Source organism: Eubalaena glacialis, chromosome 10 (genome assembly GCF_028564815.1).
Source record: "Eubalaena glacialis isolate mEubGla1 chromosome 10, mEubGla1.1.hap2.+ XY, whole genome shotgun sequence".
Classification (NCBI taxonomy): Eukaryota; Metazoa; Chordata; class Mammalia; order Artiodactyla; family Balaenidae; genus Eubalaena; species Eubalaena glacialis.
Window position 1 is genome coordinate 121623720 of NC_083725.1, and position 21187 is coordinate 121644906.

General features: G+C 68.1%; 1 protein-coding gene across 3 annotated transcripts in view; it reads right to left on the reverse strand.

Annotated features, from left to right (window-relative positions):
* Positions 1–21187, reverse strand: part of BRSK2 (BR serine/threonine kinase 2) — a 63832-nt gene that overhangs the window by 12841 nt on the left and 29804 nt on the right. For all 3 annotated transcript variants that reach the window (XM_061203923.1, XM_061203920.1, XM_061203921.1), the window contains exons 2-12: positions 10011–10105; positions 8584–8669; positions 5923–6063; positions 5305–5421; positions 4519–4552; positions 4236–4304; positions 3996–4142; positions 3068–3099; positions 2598–2762; positions 2381–2478; positions 2155–2305 (exon numbers count right to left, since the gene is read on the reverse strand). In XM_061203923.1, the coding sequence (XP_061059906.1) occupies positions 2155–2305; positions 2381–2478; positions 2598–2762; positions 3068–3099; positions 3996–4142; positions 4236–4304; positions 4519–4552; positions 5305–5421; positions 5923–6063; positions 8584–8669; positions 10011–10105 (1135 nt within the window). The remainder of the gene's footprint in view (positions 1–2154; positions 2306–2380; positions 2479–2597; positions 2763–3067; positions 3100–3995; positions 4143–4235; positions 4305–4518; positions 4553–5304; positions 5422–5922; positions 6064–8583; positions 8670–10010; positions 10106–21187) is intronic.

Genomic DNA, 21187 nt, shown 5'->3' on the forward strand with positions numbered 1-21187 from the left:
GGGATGGGGGAGGGGAGCTTAACGAGGGCCACGGAGGCCCACTGACCACAGGGCAAGGGCCGGCCGGAAGGGACCTCACAGCCTGCAGCCCAGGGGCCCAGGGCAGGGAGAGTCTCTGGGTCTCCCAGCCCCTCTCGGGGCCAGCCATGGGCCTCGTCCCAGCAGCCCCGCTCCTCCTCCTGGGCGTCAGCCTAGCCTGACCCGGGCCCTTCCCCGGCTCGCTGAAAGGTTCCCTTGCCAAAGGGGAGAGGGCCAGATGCACCTCAGGCCACCAGGCCCTGCCACCAGGCCCGCCACTGTCTTTGGGGCTGGGGGGCGGGGGATGGGTGGGCAGGGTGTATACCTGTCTTCTTTGCTGAATTGGGGGTGGGCTTCAGCGATATCCAGGCTTTTACTGAACATTGCTTTACTACAGCGGGAACAAAGCGAGAAAACAGAGTTACTGACGCAGCCCCACCAGGCGGTCCAGGAGGCCAGACCTCCACACAGCTCCGAGCTGGGCACCACCCACCTGGCCCCAGGCCAGGGCGCACGGACGTGAGGGGGAGGTCAGGCAGGAGAGCACCAGGGCCGTAGCACACCCAGCCCCGGTGACTTGCTCGGCAGGGTGGCCTGGCCAGGCCTTGGAGGATGCCTAGTGCTGCCGCCAGCCCCGGGACCCCTCCAGCCCCAGCGTGTGTGGCCTGTTGTGGTAACGAGTGGCCAGGCCAGAGAGGAGGCAGAGCCTGAGAAGCAGCAGCGGGTGGGGAAGTGCCAGGGGAAGGACGGCTCACACCTGACCCCACCCCACCTCCCCCAGGCACCCCCGGCCCCCGAGGCGTCCAGGCCTGGAAGGCAGAGCAGAAACCACGACGGGGGGGCCTCCCACGCTCAGCCCCTGCGCCTGCGCCTGCCCCGGGCAGCTGCGGTGTGCGGGGTGTGGGTGGCTGGTGCGGGGAGGGCTGGCGAGCCTTCAAGCTGCCCTGCAGGTGTTGAACCGGAAGCCAGGACAAGGCTCGGGAAAAGTGGGCTGGGGAGAGGTGACCTCTCGCCTGGGCCGCTGGAGGGGGCCGTTTCCCTGGGGCCCCGCCGGGAGAGGTGCACCCCCAGCAAGCAGGACACAAGGCACAATCAGGGCAGGACCGCGGCCAGCAGGGAGCTTCCTGCTCCTCCCCTCCCCCCACGCCAGTGCACGAGCCCGCAGCGGGTGGGCCACGCGGCCTGGAGACCTGGAAGGAAGCCCCAGAGGCCAGGACCCCAGGTCAGAGGCTGAGCCAGCCTGCTTCCCCGGGGAGGGCCTGGGACCACCATGGGGCTGTGGCCTGTGAGTTGGGCAGCCAGTTGAATCCTGATGGTGGCCCAGTAGCCCTGCGGTTCCTCGGAGGCCTGGCCGAAGGGGCTGTCCCCAGATGGCTGAAGCCCCTGCCTGGGCAGGAAAGCTTGGTCTCGCCCAGCCAGCCCCGAATCAGCAGAGGCTCTGCAGGACCTGGATGCCCTTCCTTCCTCCGGGGCGGGGCGGGCGGGGGGTCTGTTTGGATAGCCCAGACCTGCTCCTTACCCACCGCCCTGCCCCAAAATTCCACGTCCCTGACCCCTGCACTGCCACAAGTGACCCAAACATGGGCTCAGCATCAATCAGGGATAAGCCTACTGGGCTGCAGCTCTGAACACAGCTTGACCTCTGAGCAGCCCAGCTCAGCCCACTTAAGTCCAGCTCAGCTCAGTTTAGACCTGCTCAGTCTAACCCACTCCAGCCCAGCTCAGCCCAGGCCTGTCCGGGATGGCCTGACCCAGCCCAGTTTAACCCAGGCCAACAAAGCAAAGCCTTGGCCAGCTCAGTCCAGCCCAGCCCAGCCCAGAGTTCAGCCCAGATCAACCTACTTCAGCTCAGTCCAGCCCAGTCCAGACCTGCCCTGCCCAGTGCAGCCTACCTCAGCCCAGCTCAGCCAGCTCTGCCCAGCCCAGCCCTTCCCAGGGCAGCCTAGCCCAGCTCAGCTCAATGCAGCCAGTGCAGCCCATGCAGTCCAGCCCTGCCCAGTGGCCTTAGCCCAGCCCCAGGGCCGGGGGTGCAGAGAAGAGCCAGGCCAGGCCCAGCACAGCCCGTGAGGGGCACCGTCGCTGACTGGGCCGGGGCACCAGGCGGCGGAGCGCTGGGCCCTCCCAGCAGGCACGCACCTCTGGCCGTGCTGGGCCATCTCGATGGCCCGCCGCGCAGGCACCGGGGAGCCGCCGTCCGTCACGCTCAGCACCTCCATGGACTTGCGCTCAGGCCGCCGCTTGCCGTGCCGGTTCAGCATTGGGGAGTCCACACGCTTCCGGGGAGGGTCTGCGTGCAGATGGGGGTCAGGGCCAGGCGGCCTGGAGGGGACAGCATGGGCCGGGCCACCCTGGGACCTTGTACCTATCTCGTTCCTGGGCGGCAGGTCCTCGTCCTCGTGGCTCGGATACCTTTCTTTCCGGTCCAGGAGGAGAAAATAAATCATCTTCTCCTGGTTCTCCCTGCAGCGGGCGAGAGGCGCCAGGAAGGGTGGATGGGGGTTCCTGGAGGGCGCTGTTCCCACCCACAGACTCCACCACGGCCCCCCCGCCCCCTGGCCCGGCGCGGCTCCCGGACGCACTCCTCGGACAGCAGGTCCTGCAGCAGCTTGTTGCGGTCCCGGAAGCAGCCCAGCGAGTGCATGCTGTCCAGCACGTCGGGGTCGATGTCCTCCAGGCTGGGCAGCGAGCGGAGCTGCACCTTGCGGGGGACGGGCTGCTCCGGCTCGGGCTCGTTCTTGCCTCCTCTGTGGGTGACAGGGCGCCGCCGCCACTCACTCACCTCTGGCCCAGCCCCAGGCTCCTCCGCCCCCTCCCCTCCCTGGGGCCCCGAGTCTGGCTGCTCTCCCTGCGCCCAGCCCCTGCACACCTCCTGCGTCCTGCATGTGCCCAGCGCAGGCCGGCCCAGGGGCCCCGAGAGCTGGCCGGGTGGCCCGAGGCTGGAGGCAAGCCTGCGCTGGGCCTCGCGCCCCCCCGCCCCGCCTTCCCTAACAGGCCCTCCAGGCCACAGCGGCAGGCAAAGCAGGCGATGCGGGGAGGAAAAGCTACTTACATATACCAAATGTGTTTCTGAATGTGCTCTAGCTACAAGGAAAGAGAAACAGGGAGTTAGTACAAGGAAGGAGCAGAGGCCACGTTAGGAGGCCAGCGGGAGCGGGAGCAGGGAGGTGGGGGCCTGAGTGTGGAGAGAGCAGGAGAATGGGGGAGGGGGGAGGAGGGGGGGAGGGGACAGGTACGGAGCCACAGGGAGGACCCAGAGGGGGAGGGAGAGCCTGGAGGAGGGGGAGGTGTTGCAGGAGGATGGAGAGTGGGGAGAGCACGGGGGGGCTCCAGGCTAGCACCCCTGACCCTGCCCATCTCAAGTGGAAGAGAAAACGCCACCCTAGAGACAGCAGAGAGCTGGGGAGAGTGCGGGCTGCAGGCAGGGGCCGAGGGAGCGGGTGGGGGGGTGGGAAGCAGGAGCCCCCGGGGCTCAGGGCGGGAGGCCTGAGGGAGGACAGCAGCGGGGAAACAGCCAGGGCTCAGCCCACCTGTGCGGGAGGGGCTGGGTGCAGGTGTGAGCGGGAGGCTCGGGGCTACCCCGCTCTCCACCCTGACTTGGGGGGCTTGCTTGGGGAGGGCGGCCTCTTGGGCAGTCCTGCTGCCCCTGCCCGGGGGACCTGACATCCTGGCACGAACCGAGCCCAGACGAGACCAGAGACGGCTGGCTGGGGCTTCTTTCAGAAGCGGGGGCTTCCCTCAGACCCTGGCCCCCCTGGCCACTGGAGTCGGTCATGAGGCACTATTCTCGCGTACAGGGCAGGCCCCGGACGGCGGGAGAGACTCCGCGCTCCTGGACCGCACTCGCGCGCGGACGGCCCTGGGCGCGCGCACCCACCACCTGCGCACGTTCACGCCGGGCACGCGCCCATGCCTGTGCCCTCGCGCGCCCGCGGCCTCCGCCCCGCGCCCGTGCGAGCTCTGGGGGAGGAGGGACGCACCGTGAGGCGCCGCGTGGCGTCCACCTCGATCATGCCGCGCAGCAGGCTCTGGCAGTCGGGCGGGATGAAGTGCGGCATGTGGAACACGCCCCGCTTCACCTTCTCCAGCAGCTGCCGCAGGTTGTCGTCGTCGAAGGGCAGCGCCCCCTGCCGGCGGGACCGGGTCACCGCGGGGGCGGACCGACGAGGGGGCGGGATGGGGGCGGGATGGGGGCGGGGGAGGGGCGGGGGGAGCCTCACCACAAGCAGGGCGAACAGAATCACGCCGCAGCTCCACACGTCTGCCTTGCGGCCATCGTACTTCTCTCCCTGCGGACAGCACTGGGGTTGGTGCGGGCGCAGGGCCGGGGGCTTTGCGGGACCGAGGGGCCCAGGGGGAACGTCTGGGAGGAGCTGGCCCCGTGGGCGGCGCCAAGGACAGGCGGCCAGGCCCCGGCCTGGGGGTCCACGATCTCCGGGGCAGGGAGGCCCCCTAGGCGGGACAGGGACCAGGGTGGGGGCGCGTGGTGGGGTGGCTACTTACCCGGATCACCTCCGGGCAGGCATAGTGGGGGGACCTGAAGGCAAAGGCAGCAGTCAGGGCAGGAGACTCAGGACCCACCGTGCACCCAGTCGTCCCGCCCCCTGGACTTCTGGACTGCCCCCAGGACCGCAGCAGGTGGAGATGGAGGGAGGGGTCCTCCCCGCTCCCCCCGCCACCGCAAACTCTGCCTGGGGCGGATGCCCCACTGTGGGATTCTCAGGCCCACCAGGAGGCCCCAGGGCTTTGGTGCCGATTCCCTCACAACCTAATCCCCCCTGCATGCTCCTGGGGGAGGCCCAGGCCTGGGACCCAGGGGCCCACTCTGCTCCAGGCTGTCTGCCCACCTGCCCTGCCCAAGGAAATGTGGTCACCAGAGGCGGGACCATGAGGCATGTCCAGGGTTCCAGCCCCGGCACCCCCATGAGAGTGCACGGAGCAGGAAGCTGGCATGCCAGCCTCACTCCCAAGCAGGGCAGGGAGCTCCCAGGGCAAGACCGGCCTTTCTGAGCCTGGCCACAGAGCCGAGGGATGTAATGGGCCAGGCGGGTCGCCTGCAGCCCCTCACTGAACTGCACTGGGGAGACAGTGCCAGGAGCAGAGCCGGGGCCCTGCCTCTAGCCCAGGCTGTGGGGTGCTGGGGGGCCCCGGGGTTGCGGGGCCACCTGGCTGGGCAGCCGCGGGGCCAGGCTGTGGGCGGGGCAGCAGGCCAGGCCTTCCGGGGCAGCAGCCCCTGGCCACTGTTCCTGGCCTATGGAGAACCGGCAGCCGGTCCCGGGCACAGCTCACCCGCAGCTAGTCTCCAGCAGGCTGTCGCCAACCTGCAGCGACGCCATGCCGAAGTCTGCGACCCTGATGTTATTCTTCTCGTCCAGCAGAAGGTTTTCTGGTTTCAGATCCCGGTGGCTGGGAAGGAAGGCGGGACTGAGGCTGACAGGGGTGGGAGCTGCCGCCCCTCCCGAAACCCTGCCCTCACAACATGAGGCCAATGGCAGCGCTGCCTGGTGATGTCACCAGCAGCCAATCGGAAGTCTCCTACGGGGCAGCCGGCTGCAGTGTGGCAGGATAGAGGGACAGGGACTCCGCCAGCAACGGGCAAGCTCTGCTTTGCTCCCTGGGGTCCCGTTCCCCTTCGCTGCTTCCCCCACCACACCTGCTCTGGGCCGAGGCCAACCTGAGGCCCCCAGACCGAAGGTGCCCTGACCCCAGGACCCCTGAAAAAACCAAGGAGACTTGCATGGGCACCTGGCAGAAAGCTTTCTGATGCCCCTGGGCTGGGGGGCCAGTAGAGGATATACTGCCTGATCCAGGGGGAACGGGGGTAGTGCAAGAGTTGGGGGAGGCACACCTGCAGGGACAGGGGCTACCTGGTGGGGGACAGGGCACCTGGAGGGGTGGGGGACGCACCATATGGAGTGACTGTGGCAGAAGTCTAGCGCAGAGATGATCTGCCGGAAGAACTTTCTAGCCTCTTTGGGGGTCAGCCTCCCCTTCTTGACAAGGTAGTCGAAGAGCTCCCCACCAGACACGTGTTCTAGCACCAGGTATCTGCGGGGGACGGGCGGGCGTCGGGTGGGCGCACCCAGCCAGGGCACCGCTGGCCAGAGGCGGTGGACCACCACCCCATCCCGGCGCCATCCTCCACCACGTCCCGGCACTGGGCACCCTCAGCGGGTGGGGTCCCCGCCCGCCTCCAGGGAAGCAGGTCCAGAGGAGCAGGGCCACACTGGGCCCCAAGGCGAGAGGGGCACTGCAGTTGCTGACCGTCTTGCGAGCCTGAGGCTTGGCCCTTCCAGGCCCTCCCTGGCCACCCCAGGCTGGGCTCCCAGAGGAGGGGGGACACATCGGACACTCAGGCCCTCAGGAAGCCCTGGCCAGCAGGACAGACCTCAAAAAGGCATGGGTGGGGGACAGGGCTCAGCTGGTCTCGGAAGAGAGGGGGGCGGGGGTGGGACGAGGGTCTGGGTGGGTGTGGCCAGAAGGCAGGTGGTGAGTGCCCCCAGCTTGGCTCAACACGGCTGGGGTGATGCCGAAGGGCAGGGGTGAGCCACTGGAGGGGTGGGCTTCCCACGGCGCCCCGGGTTCCATGGGGACCCCACGCCCCTCTGCAGTGAGAAGTGGGCTGTGTCCAAGCTGAGCCTCCCTGGGGTGGAACCTGAGGGGCTGGTTTCTAGGGTGGGGCGGGGGGTGGTCCAAGACACGTGGACACGGATGCCTGCGGGCCTCAGGGGAGCTGGGCCTGGAGGGCTGAGCACAGGCCCCGAGGAGCCCCAGATGGGAGCCAGGGAGGGGTGGTCCTGGTGGGCTGCGGTGGCTTGGGGAGGGGAGGTGGGTGACAGGGGACGTGTGGGACCAGGGCTGGCGAGGATGAGGGTGTGGGCCTCGGGGGGCTGTATCAGGAGCTGGTCTTGCAGGAAACGAGGGGCTGGAGCGGGGGGAAGGGGGGCAGCCTGTCTGCAGAGAGGAGGGATTGGGGGGAGGAAACGGCTGGAGACACAGGGTGGGGAAACTGGGTGGGGTTCGAGCAGAGGCGGGGCCAGTCCCAGGGGACCTGCCCTGCTCCTGAGCAGGCAGCCACAGCACAGGCCCAGCGGTGCCCCAACCTCGGTGGCGGAGGTCCCCTGCCTGCTCCCCTGCCTCCAGGCTCCCTGGGCCGCCTTGGGACCCCGGGAGGGCGCTGGGCCCAGCAGCACCAAGGCCGGCCACTGCCCACCATGCTCCCAGCATCCTGTTCCTGTCACCCCGCCTCTGCTCGGCTGCGCCCCCCCCGGCCTGCTGTCCGGGCCCCTCCCTGCTTCCTGCCCCTCCTGGGGGCCTCCTGGGGGCCTCTCCCCCTGCCTGGCACCCCCACAAGTATCTGAACAGGAGGAGGCGGTGCGACCGGTCTCCTGTGTGCAGAGGTGGGCAAGGCCTGCCCAGCACCCGCCCGTACCCCAAACTCATGGGGTGTCATCAAGACACTGCCAGGTGGGTCGCCACGTGGGCCTGTGCCCCTCACGGCGGTCCCGATGGCGGCTTCAGCTCACCAGTGTCGGGGGCCCAGGACCACCACCTGCCTCCCACCCCCGATCCCATGGTAACCAGTGCCCTGCTCTTCTCAGGGCCCCCATGGGGGGTGGCTCTTGTCATCCCATCTGCAGTTAAACACTCAGAGTTGGGCATTCGTGCAGCGCGGGGTCCCCGGCTGGCACAGGAGGAGAGGGAGGCCCGAGAGCGGGCGCTGCTTGTTGGAGGGGCTGGGGCTGAACCCGGGCCCCCTGCTCCCCCAGGGCCACTTCCTGCCCCCACCTCCCCTGCCCGAGACAGCGCTGCAGGGGCTAAGGCCAGCCTGCATCAGAGGCCCACCAAGGCCCAGCTCGAGGCCTTGAGGGCCCCTGGGGCAGTGGGCCTGCGGGGACCGTGCCAGGCCAGCCCCCTGCCCACGCCCCCTCGCTCAGCTGCGCGTCCCGAGGAACGCTCTGGCAGAACCCCTCCCTGAGGGACGCGGCCCAGCAGCCAGGCCTTTCCTACGGCCACACACGGGGCAGCGGCAGAGCTGACTCCCCCGAGGGGACCCTGTGAGCAGCCGACCACACCCCCGGGGGAGCTCGCTGAGGCCACACAGCGGGGGACGTGGGGGGCTGCCCACACGGGGAGACGTCCGCCAGCCTCAGTTGCCTCGGTGGTGACAGGAGGTCAGCCACGCTCAGCATCCCGACAGCAGGCTGGGTGAGGGGCCTGGCGTGGCGAGAGTGCGGTCGGCCGGCCTGGGGTCCCCACCCACACGAGGGAGAACACGGGGGCTCCAAGGGGCTTGGCAAGGGGTCCATGGGAGCCCCCGGCAGAGCGGCGGGGTCCTGAGGCTCACTGGGGCCGGGAGAAAGGGTCTGAGTTGCTCCTGCCCCTCGACAACCCCCCCACCAAGTCCGCTCCCCAAGAAGGTCCCATCCTCAAGCCAGTGACTCTGCAAGTCCCCGCTGACCAGCCCTGGACCTGGTCGAGGAGCAGTGACCGCCACAGCCTGTCCTTCAGACCCCCTCCTGGGACGCCCCCCCCGCCCCCCAGCTCTCCGGACCCAGCAATACCTACAAATATTTTTTGTTTTCATAGACGTCATGCAGCTTGAGGACGTGGGGGTGCTCGATCAGCTTCAGGATGGCGATCTCCCGTTCCACCTGCGGGCAAGGGGGCGCCGTCACGGCAGGCCGGGCTCATGCCCCCACCCGTGCGCCGCCCACCCGCCCGTCCAGGCTGTGGGGTCACAGAGCCCCCGGGATGCTGGGCTCCTGGGGGCAGCACTGGGCCCTGGGGCAGGTCCAGCCTTGCACCGGCATCTCCACCCCGTGGGCCACCTCCCTGCCCCTCCCCCAGCTGCGCTCCGGCCCTGCCAGGCCTCTGGGGGGGGGGCCCGGTTACACCCCCAGGTCCACTTCCACTGAGATAGCTCCTGTCTCCCCACTCAGATATGTCGTGGCCTCTTGACCTTAGCGCCCCAAACTGACACGTAAGACCCCGCCCCCAAGCCGGGCGCTGGCCAAGGCAGGATGGGAATCTGCCAACCTCCCACCAGCACTGCCCCCACCCCATCCAAACGACTGCCGCCTCCCCTTAAAACCAGCCCGTGGGGGCTTCCCTGGTGACACAGTGGTTGAGAATCCGCCTGCCAATGTAGGGGACACGGGTTCGAGCCCTGGTCTGGGAGGATCCCACATGCCGCGGAGCAACTGGGCCCGTGAGCCACAACTACTGAGCCTGCGCGTCTGGAGCCTGTGCTCCGCAACAAGAGAGGCCGCGACAGTGAGAGGCCCGCGCACCGCGATGAAGAGTGGCCCCCGCTCGCCGCAACTAGAGAAAGCCCTCGCACAGAAACGAAGACCCAACACAGCCAAAAATAAAAAAATTAATTAAAAAAAAAAAAAACAGCCCGTGGCGCATCCCCCAGGGTTCCCCAGCTGGGCCCACCCGGTCCCCCCCTGCCCCCACCGGCCATTGGGGTCCTCACTGTGTCACTGGCCGGCACCCACCACGGCCCTCCTGCTTTCCTGCCCCCGTGTGCCTGGAGGGCCAGGCCTGCTCCCCCTCCGCCCCTCACCCCTGCCCGCTGAGTTGACAGCCTTTTGGACAGATGAGCCCAGACAGACGGGGAACAGAGCCTGGGCGGCCCCCTCCCCGCTGAGTGTCTGGTCCCACCCAGAGTCCTCCAGTCACGTGGGGTCTGCTTCAGTCCCTAAGGGGACCGGACTCCACCAGGGCTGGGGTAGGGGGGGCTGAGATGGGGGGAGCGGGGAGGAGGAGGGGCTGCGAGGCCTCCTGGGACCTGGCACTTCCTCTTCTCCCTCAGAGACAGGGTCTCCTCCTGATTCTAATGGGGGAAACTGAGGCCAGCCAGCCCTCTCAACAGATGGGACAGCAGGACCCAGCAGGAACCCCCCTTCCCAGGCTGGCTCGCCTGCAGCCTGGCTCCACCCCGCCCACTGGGCACTCCCCACCTGCCCCCGCCCGCGCCCCATGCTCACCTTCATCAGTACAGACTCGCTGAGCTTCTCGCGGTTGACGATCTTGACAGCCACCTTCTGGCACGTGACACAGTGAATCCCCAGCTTCACGAGGCCTGGGGGCGAGGGGAGCCCTCAGACCCCGTCCGGCCACCGCCCAGGCCTGACCAGCAGGGCCCCTCCCGCACCCAAACCCGGCCCCTCACTCAGCGCCGGGATCCTGTGCCCCTGCCCCCCCAGCGTGTCTTGGGCCAACCCCAGGCCAACGTCTGCCCTCCCACGCTCCCTGGTCGCTGGCCAGAGGCTGTCCCCAGTGTGGTCACTCTGCCCCACGCTACATGCTGGCCCTCTGCCCCTCCAGCCTGGGCCTCGGGCCCTCACTCCCCGGCCAGCGACACCTGGAGTCCCTTCCCCAGACCTTAGCCAGAGCTCGGCCCCTCGGCAGGGGAGCCAGTGTGCCCTCAGGTCCCACAGGCCCCTCCCCCACCCGTCACCCTCCTCTTGGCCTTCGGACCCCTGGACAAGGTGCCCCCGACACCTGTGTCCAGCTCCCTGCTCTCCCGGCACAGGACACCGGCACAGGCCCAAGGCCCCTCCCCCGGCAGCTGCGGCCCCGCAGCCCGCCTCCCTGCATCTCCCGCGGGACAGGACACTCCGCCGATTCACCTCTGCTGTCATCACCACGCTGCAGGGAGCCGCGGTCCTGGTCACTGCCCCCTGGCCTCCTGCCCTCCGCTGGACCCTCTGTGGCCTCAGACCGAGACGCCCTGCACTCTCCCCTCCCAAGCCTGGGCCCGACCTGGACGTTCCCCGCGGTGGCCTGTGTTCCCCGATGGGCACGGAGGTGACCACCATGGTCCGGGCGGCCTCTGGCATTCGGGCCCCTGGATGCAGCGCAGGACGGCACTGCAGCCTGCCCACGACCTCTGCTGGGTCTTGAGGGATGTGGAGCGCTGAACGCCTCTCAGTTTCATTCACACTTTGCCGACTCTGTTGCTGCTGCTTTAGTTACGACCTTGACACAGTCTCACGGTTCCGACCACTCGGGTTTGCACTTGCCCTTTTTTACGCTGCTGAGGGGTGGCTCTTACCAATTTGCAAAGCCCTTTGCTTTTTATGGGAAATGAATTCTTTGCCATATGCATGGAAAACACGTTCCCCTAAAGGGCGCGTCTCTTCATCAGGCCTTCGGGGTCACGAGCAGTCACACCTTCCCAGCAGTGTCGCGTCCTCCTCCTTCCTGCTCCCCGTGGGCAGTGGGCTCGCTGGCGGCCGGGAGGTGACCTGTGCCCCCCAGACGCAGGAGCAGCGGCAGGCGGGGCTGGACGAGGGCCGGGGGACCAGGCCTGGTGGAACCCCCGAGCCCTGAGCCTGGGGGCCCGAAGCTCCTCGGCTCAGGGAAGGACAGAGGTCCCACAGGGGGACCCGCTGAGCCCCGGCTCCCACCCGGGAAGGGCTGCGGGCTCCTGGGCGCTATCACCAGCTGCCTTTGATCCAGAGCCCGAGCCCTGTGATTCCAGGTCAGGAGCCGAGCACAGAGAACGGGCCCCGGGAAGCAGGAGGAGCGTCACCGGCGTCTGTAATTCAGAGCCGTGGCCCAGGGCCTCCAGGACGGCCTCCAGGACGGGAACCGGGCCTGGCACTGACCCCTCCACCCCGGCACCAGGCAGCTCTGGGCCCAGACGCAGAAACCCAGCAGGAGCAGGCCTGAGTGAGAAGCAGGCTTCTGCCCGGCGAGTCCCCCAGACAAGGTGCACAGGCCTCGAGGAGCCGCAGCAACGGCGGCCTGGCCGCTCCCCGGGGGCACAAGTCCCTCCAAGTCCCTAATGCCCAGGACAGATGGCCCAGAAACGCACCACAGATGAGCCTCACACTTGTGCACACACACCCCTACACGCGTGTCCTCAGGAGGCAGGGGTCACGGGCACGTGGGGAATAAAGGGAAGTGAGCTTCAACTCAAAAGGGAGCTGGACAAGGACGCAGGCGACCCTCCGGAAGTGGAAAACTAAGTGGCCGCTGCCACCACCCCCATCACTGACCACCACAGCAGCCAGTCTGCTGACCGGGCGTTGGGGCCGTGTGACATCGGGGACCGTTACCACCCTCACTTCACAGATGAGAAACTCCATCACCAGCTGGTGCACAGAAAGGCCAGGAGGACAAAGGACCCAGTGGACAAGGTGCCCTGGATGAGCCCCATGCCATCAGGGCGTGAGCCTGCCACACCCTCAGAGCTGCTAGCGGGCCTGCGGGCTGGGCCCCCGGCCAGGACACGTGGCTGGGGTGCAGGGGGCTGCCCTGGGCCGTGTCCTAGAACTCTGGTGGCTATCTCCCTGCCTTCACCTTCCTCCACTTGCTGCCTCTTTCCCCGAAAGTCCTCTGCCCACAGACTCCTACACACCCCTCAAAGCCCTGCGTGGAGGTGCCCCTCCTGGGTGAAGCTTCCAGGCCGCCCTGGCTGTGCTGGTCTCCTGTAGCCCCGGGGTCCTCTGGGGTGGGAGGTTTGGGTTCCAAGCAGTCCTGCCACTTCCCTGGAGGCAGGGAGCAGAGTGCACCCTCAGGAGGGCCTGCTAGGGAAGCCCAAGACCGCCCTAATTACCCTGCCCTCCAACAGCTCAGGCTCATTTTCCAATTGTGATTTCACCTCTAATTATTGCCTTTGCAGCAAATACGGCGCACGTCAAGAGAAGGAAAGTACAGAGCGTCACAGATAATTGCGGGAGGAACAGAGGCAATCCTGCCCGGCGGGTGCTTGAGGGTGCTGCGCCGCCTGGGCCCTGCTGCAGGAAGGGGCTCCTCAAGGGCGTCCTGAGGACCCCAGGCCCACCCACCAGCTCCCCACCACACCCCAGGCTCAGGCACAAGGACGCGTGTGCACGAACATGGGCCCCCACCTCCCGGGGCTCCTGAGCACGGCTGGGAGAGTCAAGGGGATCCAGGAACCGCTAACTGAGAGCAGACCCCGCCCCAGGGCGCCCAAGTGTGCGGGACCTCCCCGCACCTGGGCCAAGGGCGCGGGTCAGCAGGACGGCCCTCTCGAGCACCCCGGCCCTTCCACTCATCTACTGGGGCTCGAGGGCCAAGAGGCGGCCACAGTGCTGGGGGCAGGGAGCTCTCCAGGCCTGGCTCAGCGCCCTCTGCAGCCCCCGCTGGCCACCGGTTAGCCGTCAAACCCAGAGCACCAGTCTGGTCGGAGGAAGGAGGCCAGGGCCCCGGGCGGCCTGGGAGCGGTGGAGAGCGGGAAGGTGCAGCCCTCGGGGCTCTCAGACCTGCAGGGGTCCAGCATGGGAGGTGGCTGGACGGGCCTGTGGGGTCAGAGGTCAGGCAGGGGTGGTCCTGAGCAGATGCCTCACCCTCCAGCTCTCTGGTCATCCTTGGCCTCCCTTTTCTTCTTGGTCAGGTACCTTCAGGGAAAAACCCTGCTGGAGGGCCCTGTACCCAGGGGGCTGCCAGCTCATAGGAGTGAACAGAGCACAAGGGACCACCACCCTGTGGGGAGCCCCGAGAGGGGGGCCGAGACTCCACTGTCCAGAGACTGCCATTGGGGCTGGACAGGGGTCCAGGCCAGGTGACAGTGCTGCATCGGGGGGGGGGGACGGGAAAGGGGACTCTCTGCACCCCAGGCTCAGCCCTGTAGCCCAGCAGGGCAGTCAACACTGGGGGTGTCAGCAGGGCCGCCTGAGGACTCCCCTCCCTACAGACACAGTGGGGTCACTCCCTCTAACTGTATGCCAGCCTCCAGCGCTGTTTCTACCCCCAAGTAATGAGCCTCTGTGGGTGCCCCAGGCCTACCTGGGAGGGGAAGGCCCTGGTCTGGTGCGGGCGGCATCAGGCTCCCCTCTCAATCTCTCAGGGTGGTCCGGCCAAGGCCTGCTGCCCCATCCCTGCAGCCCCCAGCCCTGCAGCCCCCAGCCCAGCAGCCCCCAGCCCTGCTGCCCCCAGCCCTGCAGCCCCAGCCCTGCAGCGCCAGCCCAGCAGCCCCCAGCCCTGCTGCCCCAGCCCTGCAGTCCCTGTGGGCAGACAGTGTGGCTCCCAGGGGCCCGTCCCTCCGCCCTTCGTCCTGAGCTCAGAGCCGCCCCAGGCCCTCGGCTGTCCGTCTTCTCTCCAGGTGCCAGGCCACTGCACGGCCTCCCTCAGGGCATGCTTGGAGCACCTTCCGGAGGGCCCTGCCCCCCCCACCGGGGCCCCTCGCTCCTCTGCCTGTGGCCGTCAGGTCCTGAGACCCCAGCTGGCCCCACCCCACCCCTTGGGGGCCCAGTGAGCGTCCTGCACCCAGGGCTTTCCTGGCCACCCCCGAGTGGCGGCTGCAGGGGGATCAGGACCAGAGGGAGGTCCCACTCCTGTCAGTGACATTCCTCTGTCAGTTTCCATCTCTGATTACCAACCCCCCACCCACCCAGCCCATGCGCTGTCCACCTCATCTGAGCCCCCGGATGGCGATAGGGGCACCGTGGCTCAGCCTGTCAGCCCCCCGCCACATGGCACTGTGACCACCCTTCCGGAGGGGCGGCGTCTCATGGGCGGGAGCCTCCCTCCCAGGATTGGGGTGCCTTTCCTACACTTACGGCCCCTGAAGATGGCCTGTGGGTTCCCGTCACCCAGGGCCTTCCCAGCACCCTCTTTAACAGGCCGGGAGGGAGATTCTCGGGGCCTGGGGGCCACGCTCAGCCGGTGCCTGTGGCAGGAGAGCTTCGCGACCTTCTCCCCCGTGGCTGACCTGTGTCCCACCCACCACGTGACAACACAGGAGTGTGACCTCGAGCCTCCCCTGGCTTGAGCTCCACGCTGCCAGCCAGCGCTCGCCGGCCGTGTCCTCTGCACATCCACCACGTGCCGGCCTGGGGGTCCTCTGCACACGGGAACCAGGGCACGAGAGGGGTGTGCGCACGCTAGCGCACACACACGTACGTGGGTCCCGTGCGTGGTTGCCCCCGCCCGCGCCTCCACACTGCCAACTGGCCGTGTGACCTTGGTGACACAAATCCCACGGGCTCTGCACGGCGGCCGGGTCTGCCCCGGGCCCTGCTGGCAGAGTCCTGCGAAGTGACACATACAGGGTGCATGTGGCTCCCATACAAACGGGAAAGCAGAGACAGAAAAGATTGGTTTTGCCATTTCTCGTTTAAATCACCAAATCTAGATCATGCTGCCACCGTGAGCACCCATCCCTGGGGCATGGAGCCAGCTGAAGGAAGAGAGAAGGCCCCTCCACCCCCTGGGCCGGGCTGTCCCCTGCGTGGTCCTCTGTGGCTCCCCAGTCCCTCCTCCCTCCCTCCCCAGCCACAAGCCGTGGGCCCCTCCCTCGGTGGCGTCAGCTCTCCAGGGCCCTGGAGTTTTTGCCTAAAAGGCCCTTCCCCCCGCCGCCCCGCCGTCTCCATAATGCCAGACGCACCGAGCCGCAGCTTCACAGGTTCAGGGCTCCCTCCTGCTTGGCACCCTGCCCTGTCCCTCCTGCCCGCCCCACCCCACGGGGGAGTCCCCTGCCTCAGGGGCCAACCCCGAGACCCCCTCGTGTGGCTTCTGCCTCGCGCCCCCCAGAAGAGGGCGAAGGTTCAGATAAAGGGTGGGGGTCAGCCTGTCTCCCCGGACGCGGGCCCCGAGGCTCTGGCGGCGGGGGAGGGGCGCCAGTCTGGAGTCAGCACGTTTCTCTGTTACCTCCGCGTGAGCCAGCGGGAGGCGGCCTGGAAACCAGAACCCGCTCTGCCGCAGCGCAGCGCCAGCTGCTGTCCGTGGTGCTGACAGAGCCGGGCCGCAGCCTCCGACAAGCCCAGGCCTTCAGGGGACAGGAAACAGACCCTGAGGGGAAGGGACGGGACACACCCGCTCCTGCGAAGCCCCCGTCCGTGTGCCCACACCGGCCTCCTCGCGCTGGGGACGCGGGCACGGGTGACCAGACGGGGTGGAGGGCAGGATGCGCCAGAGCCCAGCTCGGGTCACCTGGCAGCTCCAGACCCCCGTCAGGCTTCTGCTGAGCCCGGAGGAGGGCAGGGCAGCCTGCCTGGACCCCCCAGAGCCCCTCTGAGCACCCCGGGAGACACCAGCATCCAGCCGCTCATGTTCACAGGACCACCGAGCACCACTAACGCCCGGGCGGCGCCCGGCCCTCCTCGCGCATCACTCCCCACTGTGCCTCTGGACCACGTGGCCAGCTCCCCAGGGCCACAAGCACAGCTAACGGCGACCCACTTTCCGCCCACTGCGGGGGCGTCGGGGGATACTGTTTTCCTGGGGTGGGCAGGACGGAGCAGCCCTGCCACCCCTCCCGCCCAGGCTCTCGCTGGACGAGGATGGGGGAGGCGGCTCCACACTGGCTCTTGGCAAGTCAGCAAAGCTGGTCACCCTGCTGCCCACCCGGCTGCCCGGCCCAGCTGCCCGCCCTGCTGCACGGCCCTGCTGCCCGCCCTGCTGCCCGGCCCAGCTGCCCGCCCTGCTGCCCGCCCTGCTGCCCGCCCTGCTGCACGGCCCTGCTGCCCGCCCTGCTGCACGGCCCTGCTGCCCGCCCTGCTGCCCGCCCTGCTGCCCGGACCTGCTGCCCGGCCCAGCTGCCCGCCCTGCTGCCCGCGGCTGGCACCAGGGGAGCCTTAGAGAGCGGTCGGGGTGAGACGGGCTCGGCTGCCCTCACTGAGATGGGGCAAGAGCAGGAATGGGGCTGAGTCCCCAGCCTGGGACGGGACGCGTCTTCTGGCATCAGTGCAGTGGCGCCTGGCCTCCCGGTGCAGGTCCTTCCTGCCACCTAGGCGCTGGCTGCTCCGCCCGCCTCGGTGGACTGCAGCCCCACGAGGACCCCCGGTGACTTGTGCCTCCTGGAAACCGGCCCCTGGGCAGTGTAGTCACCCCCACGCTGCACCAGGGCTGGTCTGTGTGGCCAATGGAACGTGGCAGAACGGATGGCTTCCTGTCTCCAAGGTCAGATGCTAACAAGAGCACAGCTTCCTTTGGGGTCCCTGGGGTCTTGCTCAGGTGGAGACGGCTGCCTTGTCTCTAGGCAGTGCCCCTCGGAGACGGCCACGTGGCCTCCAGGTGACAGCAGGGGCAGGGGGAGCCTCCAGTCCAGCCCACACCTGGAACCTCGTGAGACCCCTGAGCCCCATGCACCCAGCTCGGTTGCCCTGGATGCCTGCCCCTCAGGGGTGGTGAGAGAACGTTTGCTGTCTCAAGACACTAGGTTTTGGGGGCAGCTTGTTATACAGCAACAGAGACCAAAGAAATACACTCAGACCTACAACCGCCAGGCCTCAGAGGAGCGCCCGGGACGGTGTCCAGTGTGAGGTGAACACACGTGGCGGACAGCCTCACAGACAGGACACGTGGCCTCAGCGGCAGTCGAGCCTGGTGGTCCCGGCCAGTGCTCTCAGACAAGAACCCGAACCGCCCCAGGCCTGAGCTTCCTCGCCTGAGGAAGCAGGAAAAATAATCCCTCAACAGCCCCCCGGCCGGCCCAGCCCAGCCCCATTGGACAGCAGGAGGTGCATGTGAAACCCTGGGACCGGAAGAGGGGCGGCCTCTCCCCGTAGGCAGCCTACCCAGAGGGAGTCCCAGGGCCAGAGCCCCAACCCTGGTCTGTCTCGACCCCCAGCCAGCTGGCCGGCTCCCGCCACCGCTGGGGGAGAGCAAGGGCCTGCCCGGCTCCCAGGACTAAGTCCTCCCAGGCCCGGCCGGGTTGGGAGCCCTAGGGACGGCGAGTCGCACGGACGCTGGTGGTGGGTTGAGGATGATGCACGGCCCTCCCCACTCCTGGGGTGGTGGGGCGGGGCTGGCTGTATCCTTGTCTTTTAAACCTTGGGGAAACTCCTGCCACCGGGTGGCCGCTGAGAAAAGGGGACTCCTCGGCCCGTCCTCTGTCTCCCACACTGACCCCATCTCTTCCCCAGCACAGCCCCCTCCGCTGTCTGCCTGCGTGGGTGGGGGATCCTGAGGGGGAGCAGGAGGCCACCCCACTAGGGTGACGGTTAACCCCACCTGGCTCTCCTCCCATCACCCCCCCCCCACTCGGGGCACCCAGCTGTGGGGGAGGAGCCCTGGTGGTACCCGGGTCCAGGCTTCCAGGAAGAGCATCCCCTCCCTCATCCTGCAGGACCAGGGACGGCTAGGCGACAGCCAGGCGACGGCCAAGGGCTCCCGGCAGCAGCCGAGCAGCTCTTGAGCCCACGGGCAGGGAGTGACAGTGCAAAACTGGGATCCACTCGGGGCCCCAAACCCAGTGTGCAGGGGTTGAATGGTGGCCCCAAAAAGATGTGTCCACATCCTAATGCCCAGAACCCATGAGTGTGAGCATGTTTGGGAAAAGGGCCTTTACAGAGGTACTTAAGTTATAGATCTCAAGAGGAGATCACCCTGCATGGAAGGTGGGTGCGCCCGAAATCCAAAGACAAAGTTCTTATAAGAGAAAGACAGAGGAAGATTAGACACAGGCGCAGGGAGGAGGCCACGTGAAGATGGAGGGAGAGGCCACGGGGATGCTTCTAGAAGAGCCAGCAAACCACCGGAAGCCCGGGGTGGGGGGCCTGGAACCATCCTCCCTCAGAGCCTCAGGAGAACCACCGCAGACTTCCGGCTCCTGGAGTTGAGGATAAGATTCTGTTGTTCTAGTGACCAGGGTTGTGGCAGTCGTGTGGGGCCCCAGGGAACTGTGCAGGGTCCCTTCAGCTCACACGGTATTTACCTGAGTCTCCTCTCACCCCAAACCTCCTGGTACGTTTCAGAAGGGTTTCTGTTCACTCCAGAGGCCCCTATGTAAGCACGTACCTTCACGTCACTCAGTGTAACGGGAGCCCCTCCCCAGGCCCCCACACACGCGGCAAAGGCCTCTGTGCCCGCCGCAACGGGCAGCCCCCAACAGTACTCGAGCACCCAGGGGCCCTGGAGAGGTTAAGGACAGGACTGGGGGGCGGTGTCCGGTTCTGCTGCCTCTGTGAGTGCTGAGCAGCTCTCACGGCAAGCCTGGCCGGCACGCCCCCTCGCCCTGCCTGCACCGGCGACGTCTGGGGCACGGGCCCTGGGGGCTGCAGACCTGGTCAGCCTGGCGCCATGGCTGAGACCCTCGGGCGGCGGGCTCTGGGCAGTGCTCAGGCCTGGATGTGGCCCCTGCTCCAGCCACGCCACTGTCTGGTCAGGACGAAGGCTCCCGACTATGTCCCACGTGAACCCTGATCCTTGCAATGGCTCCTCCCTTTCTCTGAAGGGGACACAAGGCTGGGTGAGGCCTGCAGGACCCCAAGGGCCATTCACTGCCACTGCCCAGGGAGTCAGGGTGAAACTGCCCCACGGCCAGCCCCGGAAGCGGGGCTTCCCCAGCTGGTGTAGACACAAGCTCCATCCCCATCACCCCCTCACCACAGGCTTGGGGAGTCGAAGGTGTGCTGGGCAAAGAGGTGGGGAAAAAACAGATGCTGGAAAGAATGCCTGCAGCTGCCCGGGGCTGCAGGAGGGGCAGGAGGCGAGCGGTGGCACGTGAAGCCCCTTTCAGCACCACGGACAGGAGCCGGCGCTGCCCTCCAGGCCGGCCAAGCGGCGGGAAAGCAGGCGGCTTACTCCGGACCACACTGGAGCTGGTGGATGCCAGAGCCAGGGTGCCCTTGGAAGACAGCTGGCGATCCTGGGGCACCTCCACCGGCCACAGCCCTGGCTCTTCCCTGCGCCGAGCAGGAGGCCTGCCTGCACCACACCCTGGGGACGTGGCACTGCTGTGGCCTGTACGCTCAGGACACCAGGGGCACGCACACCCTTCTGCACAGCCCCTTGTGCATCAGCCCCAACCTCAGGAGATGCCGCCCGCCCCCCTGGGTTCCAGCGCCTGGACACGCAGCCCCACCCAGGCCCCCCACAGGGTCTCCCACGGGTCGGGCCCACAGAAGGGCCCTCAGAGTCCAGGAGAACACCCCCCTCCAACGGTGGGGTGGGGAGGTGCTACAGGAGCTCCCACCCCTCGGAGGGAGTGCAGCAAGGCAGGGCCCGGAGTTGGGCCGGGCTGAGGATGGAGCTTGGTGGCCCAGGACCCAGGTGGAGCCCTGGGAAAGTGGGGGGGCAGGGCCCACGCGGCTCCACCCGGGGAGGGACCCTCGCCCCCTCCAAGTCTCTGAAGCCGGTGCTCAGGGAGGTCCGAAGCTCCCCTCCACAGCAGGGGCTGGGGGGACTGACTTCGCCACCTCCAAGGCCCGAGGGGGAGACCGTGCTGGGAGAGGGTTCACATTGCTCTGGGCCGGCGGGGGTGGGAGGTGGGGGGATCGCGCTGAGGCCAAGCCCCCCCACCTGCAGCGCCCCCCCCCCCGCCCCCGCAGCGGCCCGGGCACCCGGCTGCCAGCGCCCTCTCCATCCTGCCTGACTTCTGTTCCCACCCGACCACCAGGGACCCCATGGTTGGGCTGGGGAAGTTCGGGAACTGCAGGCTCGGCCTTCAGTGGGCCTGATGAATAAACGGAGAAGGGCCACCGACCCCCGTCCTCCTGAGGCCAGCAGCGCGGCGGGGCTCTACCTGCGTCCCCGGCCGCGGCCCCAGTAATCCCTCCTACTGGACGGGAGACCGGGCCTTGGAGGACGTCTGGGGGCGCTGTCCGCAGCCGCCCCCTCTTCCCGGCTCCCGGTCCAGGACCTCCTCCCCCACGTCCGCCTTGACAGTCCGCTCCTCCAGGCGCAGCGCGGGGCGAGACCAGCACTGGACCCGGGAGCTCCCCGACCTGCCCCGGGCCCCCCGAGTCCCCGCCCAGGGGGCGCCCATGCCCAGGGGGCCCACTTCAAACACGCGCGCCTGCGCGCCGAGGGCCTCCGCGGACTCAGACCCGCGGGAGGGGGCGGCCCCTTTGAAGTTGCCGCCCCGACATCAAAGCGCGCACGTTCCCCTCATTAGTGGTCCCGCCTGGTTCTCCCCGCGCCTCCCTCCTTTCCCCGCCCGCGCGCGCGCACCCGCGCGCGCGCACTCAGCCCCAGCGCTCGGTGGGCTGATAAGGCGCCCCGGTTCTCTCGGCCTCTCCTCCTGGGGTCGGTGCTCCCCAACCATCTCCTCCTCCCTCCCCCCTTCCCCGCCCCCCTTCCGGTTGGCGGGGATGCCCGGATCGCGCGCCCCAGCTTTGCGCTGCATCCGCCCCCGGTGCGCCCACGCTTCCGGGCTCCCGGTGACACCCCGACACCCCTCACCGCGCTCCCGGGAGGACGGGGGGGGGGGGGGGAGGCGCACTCTCAATATAGATTCCGCTGTTTCCTT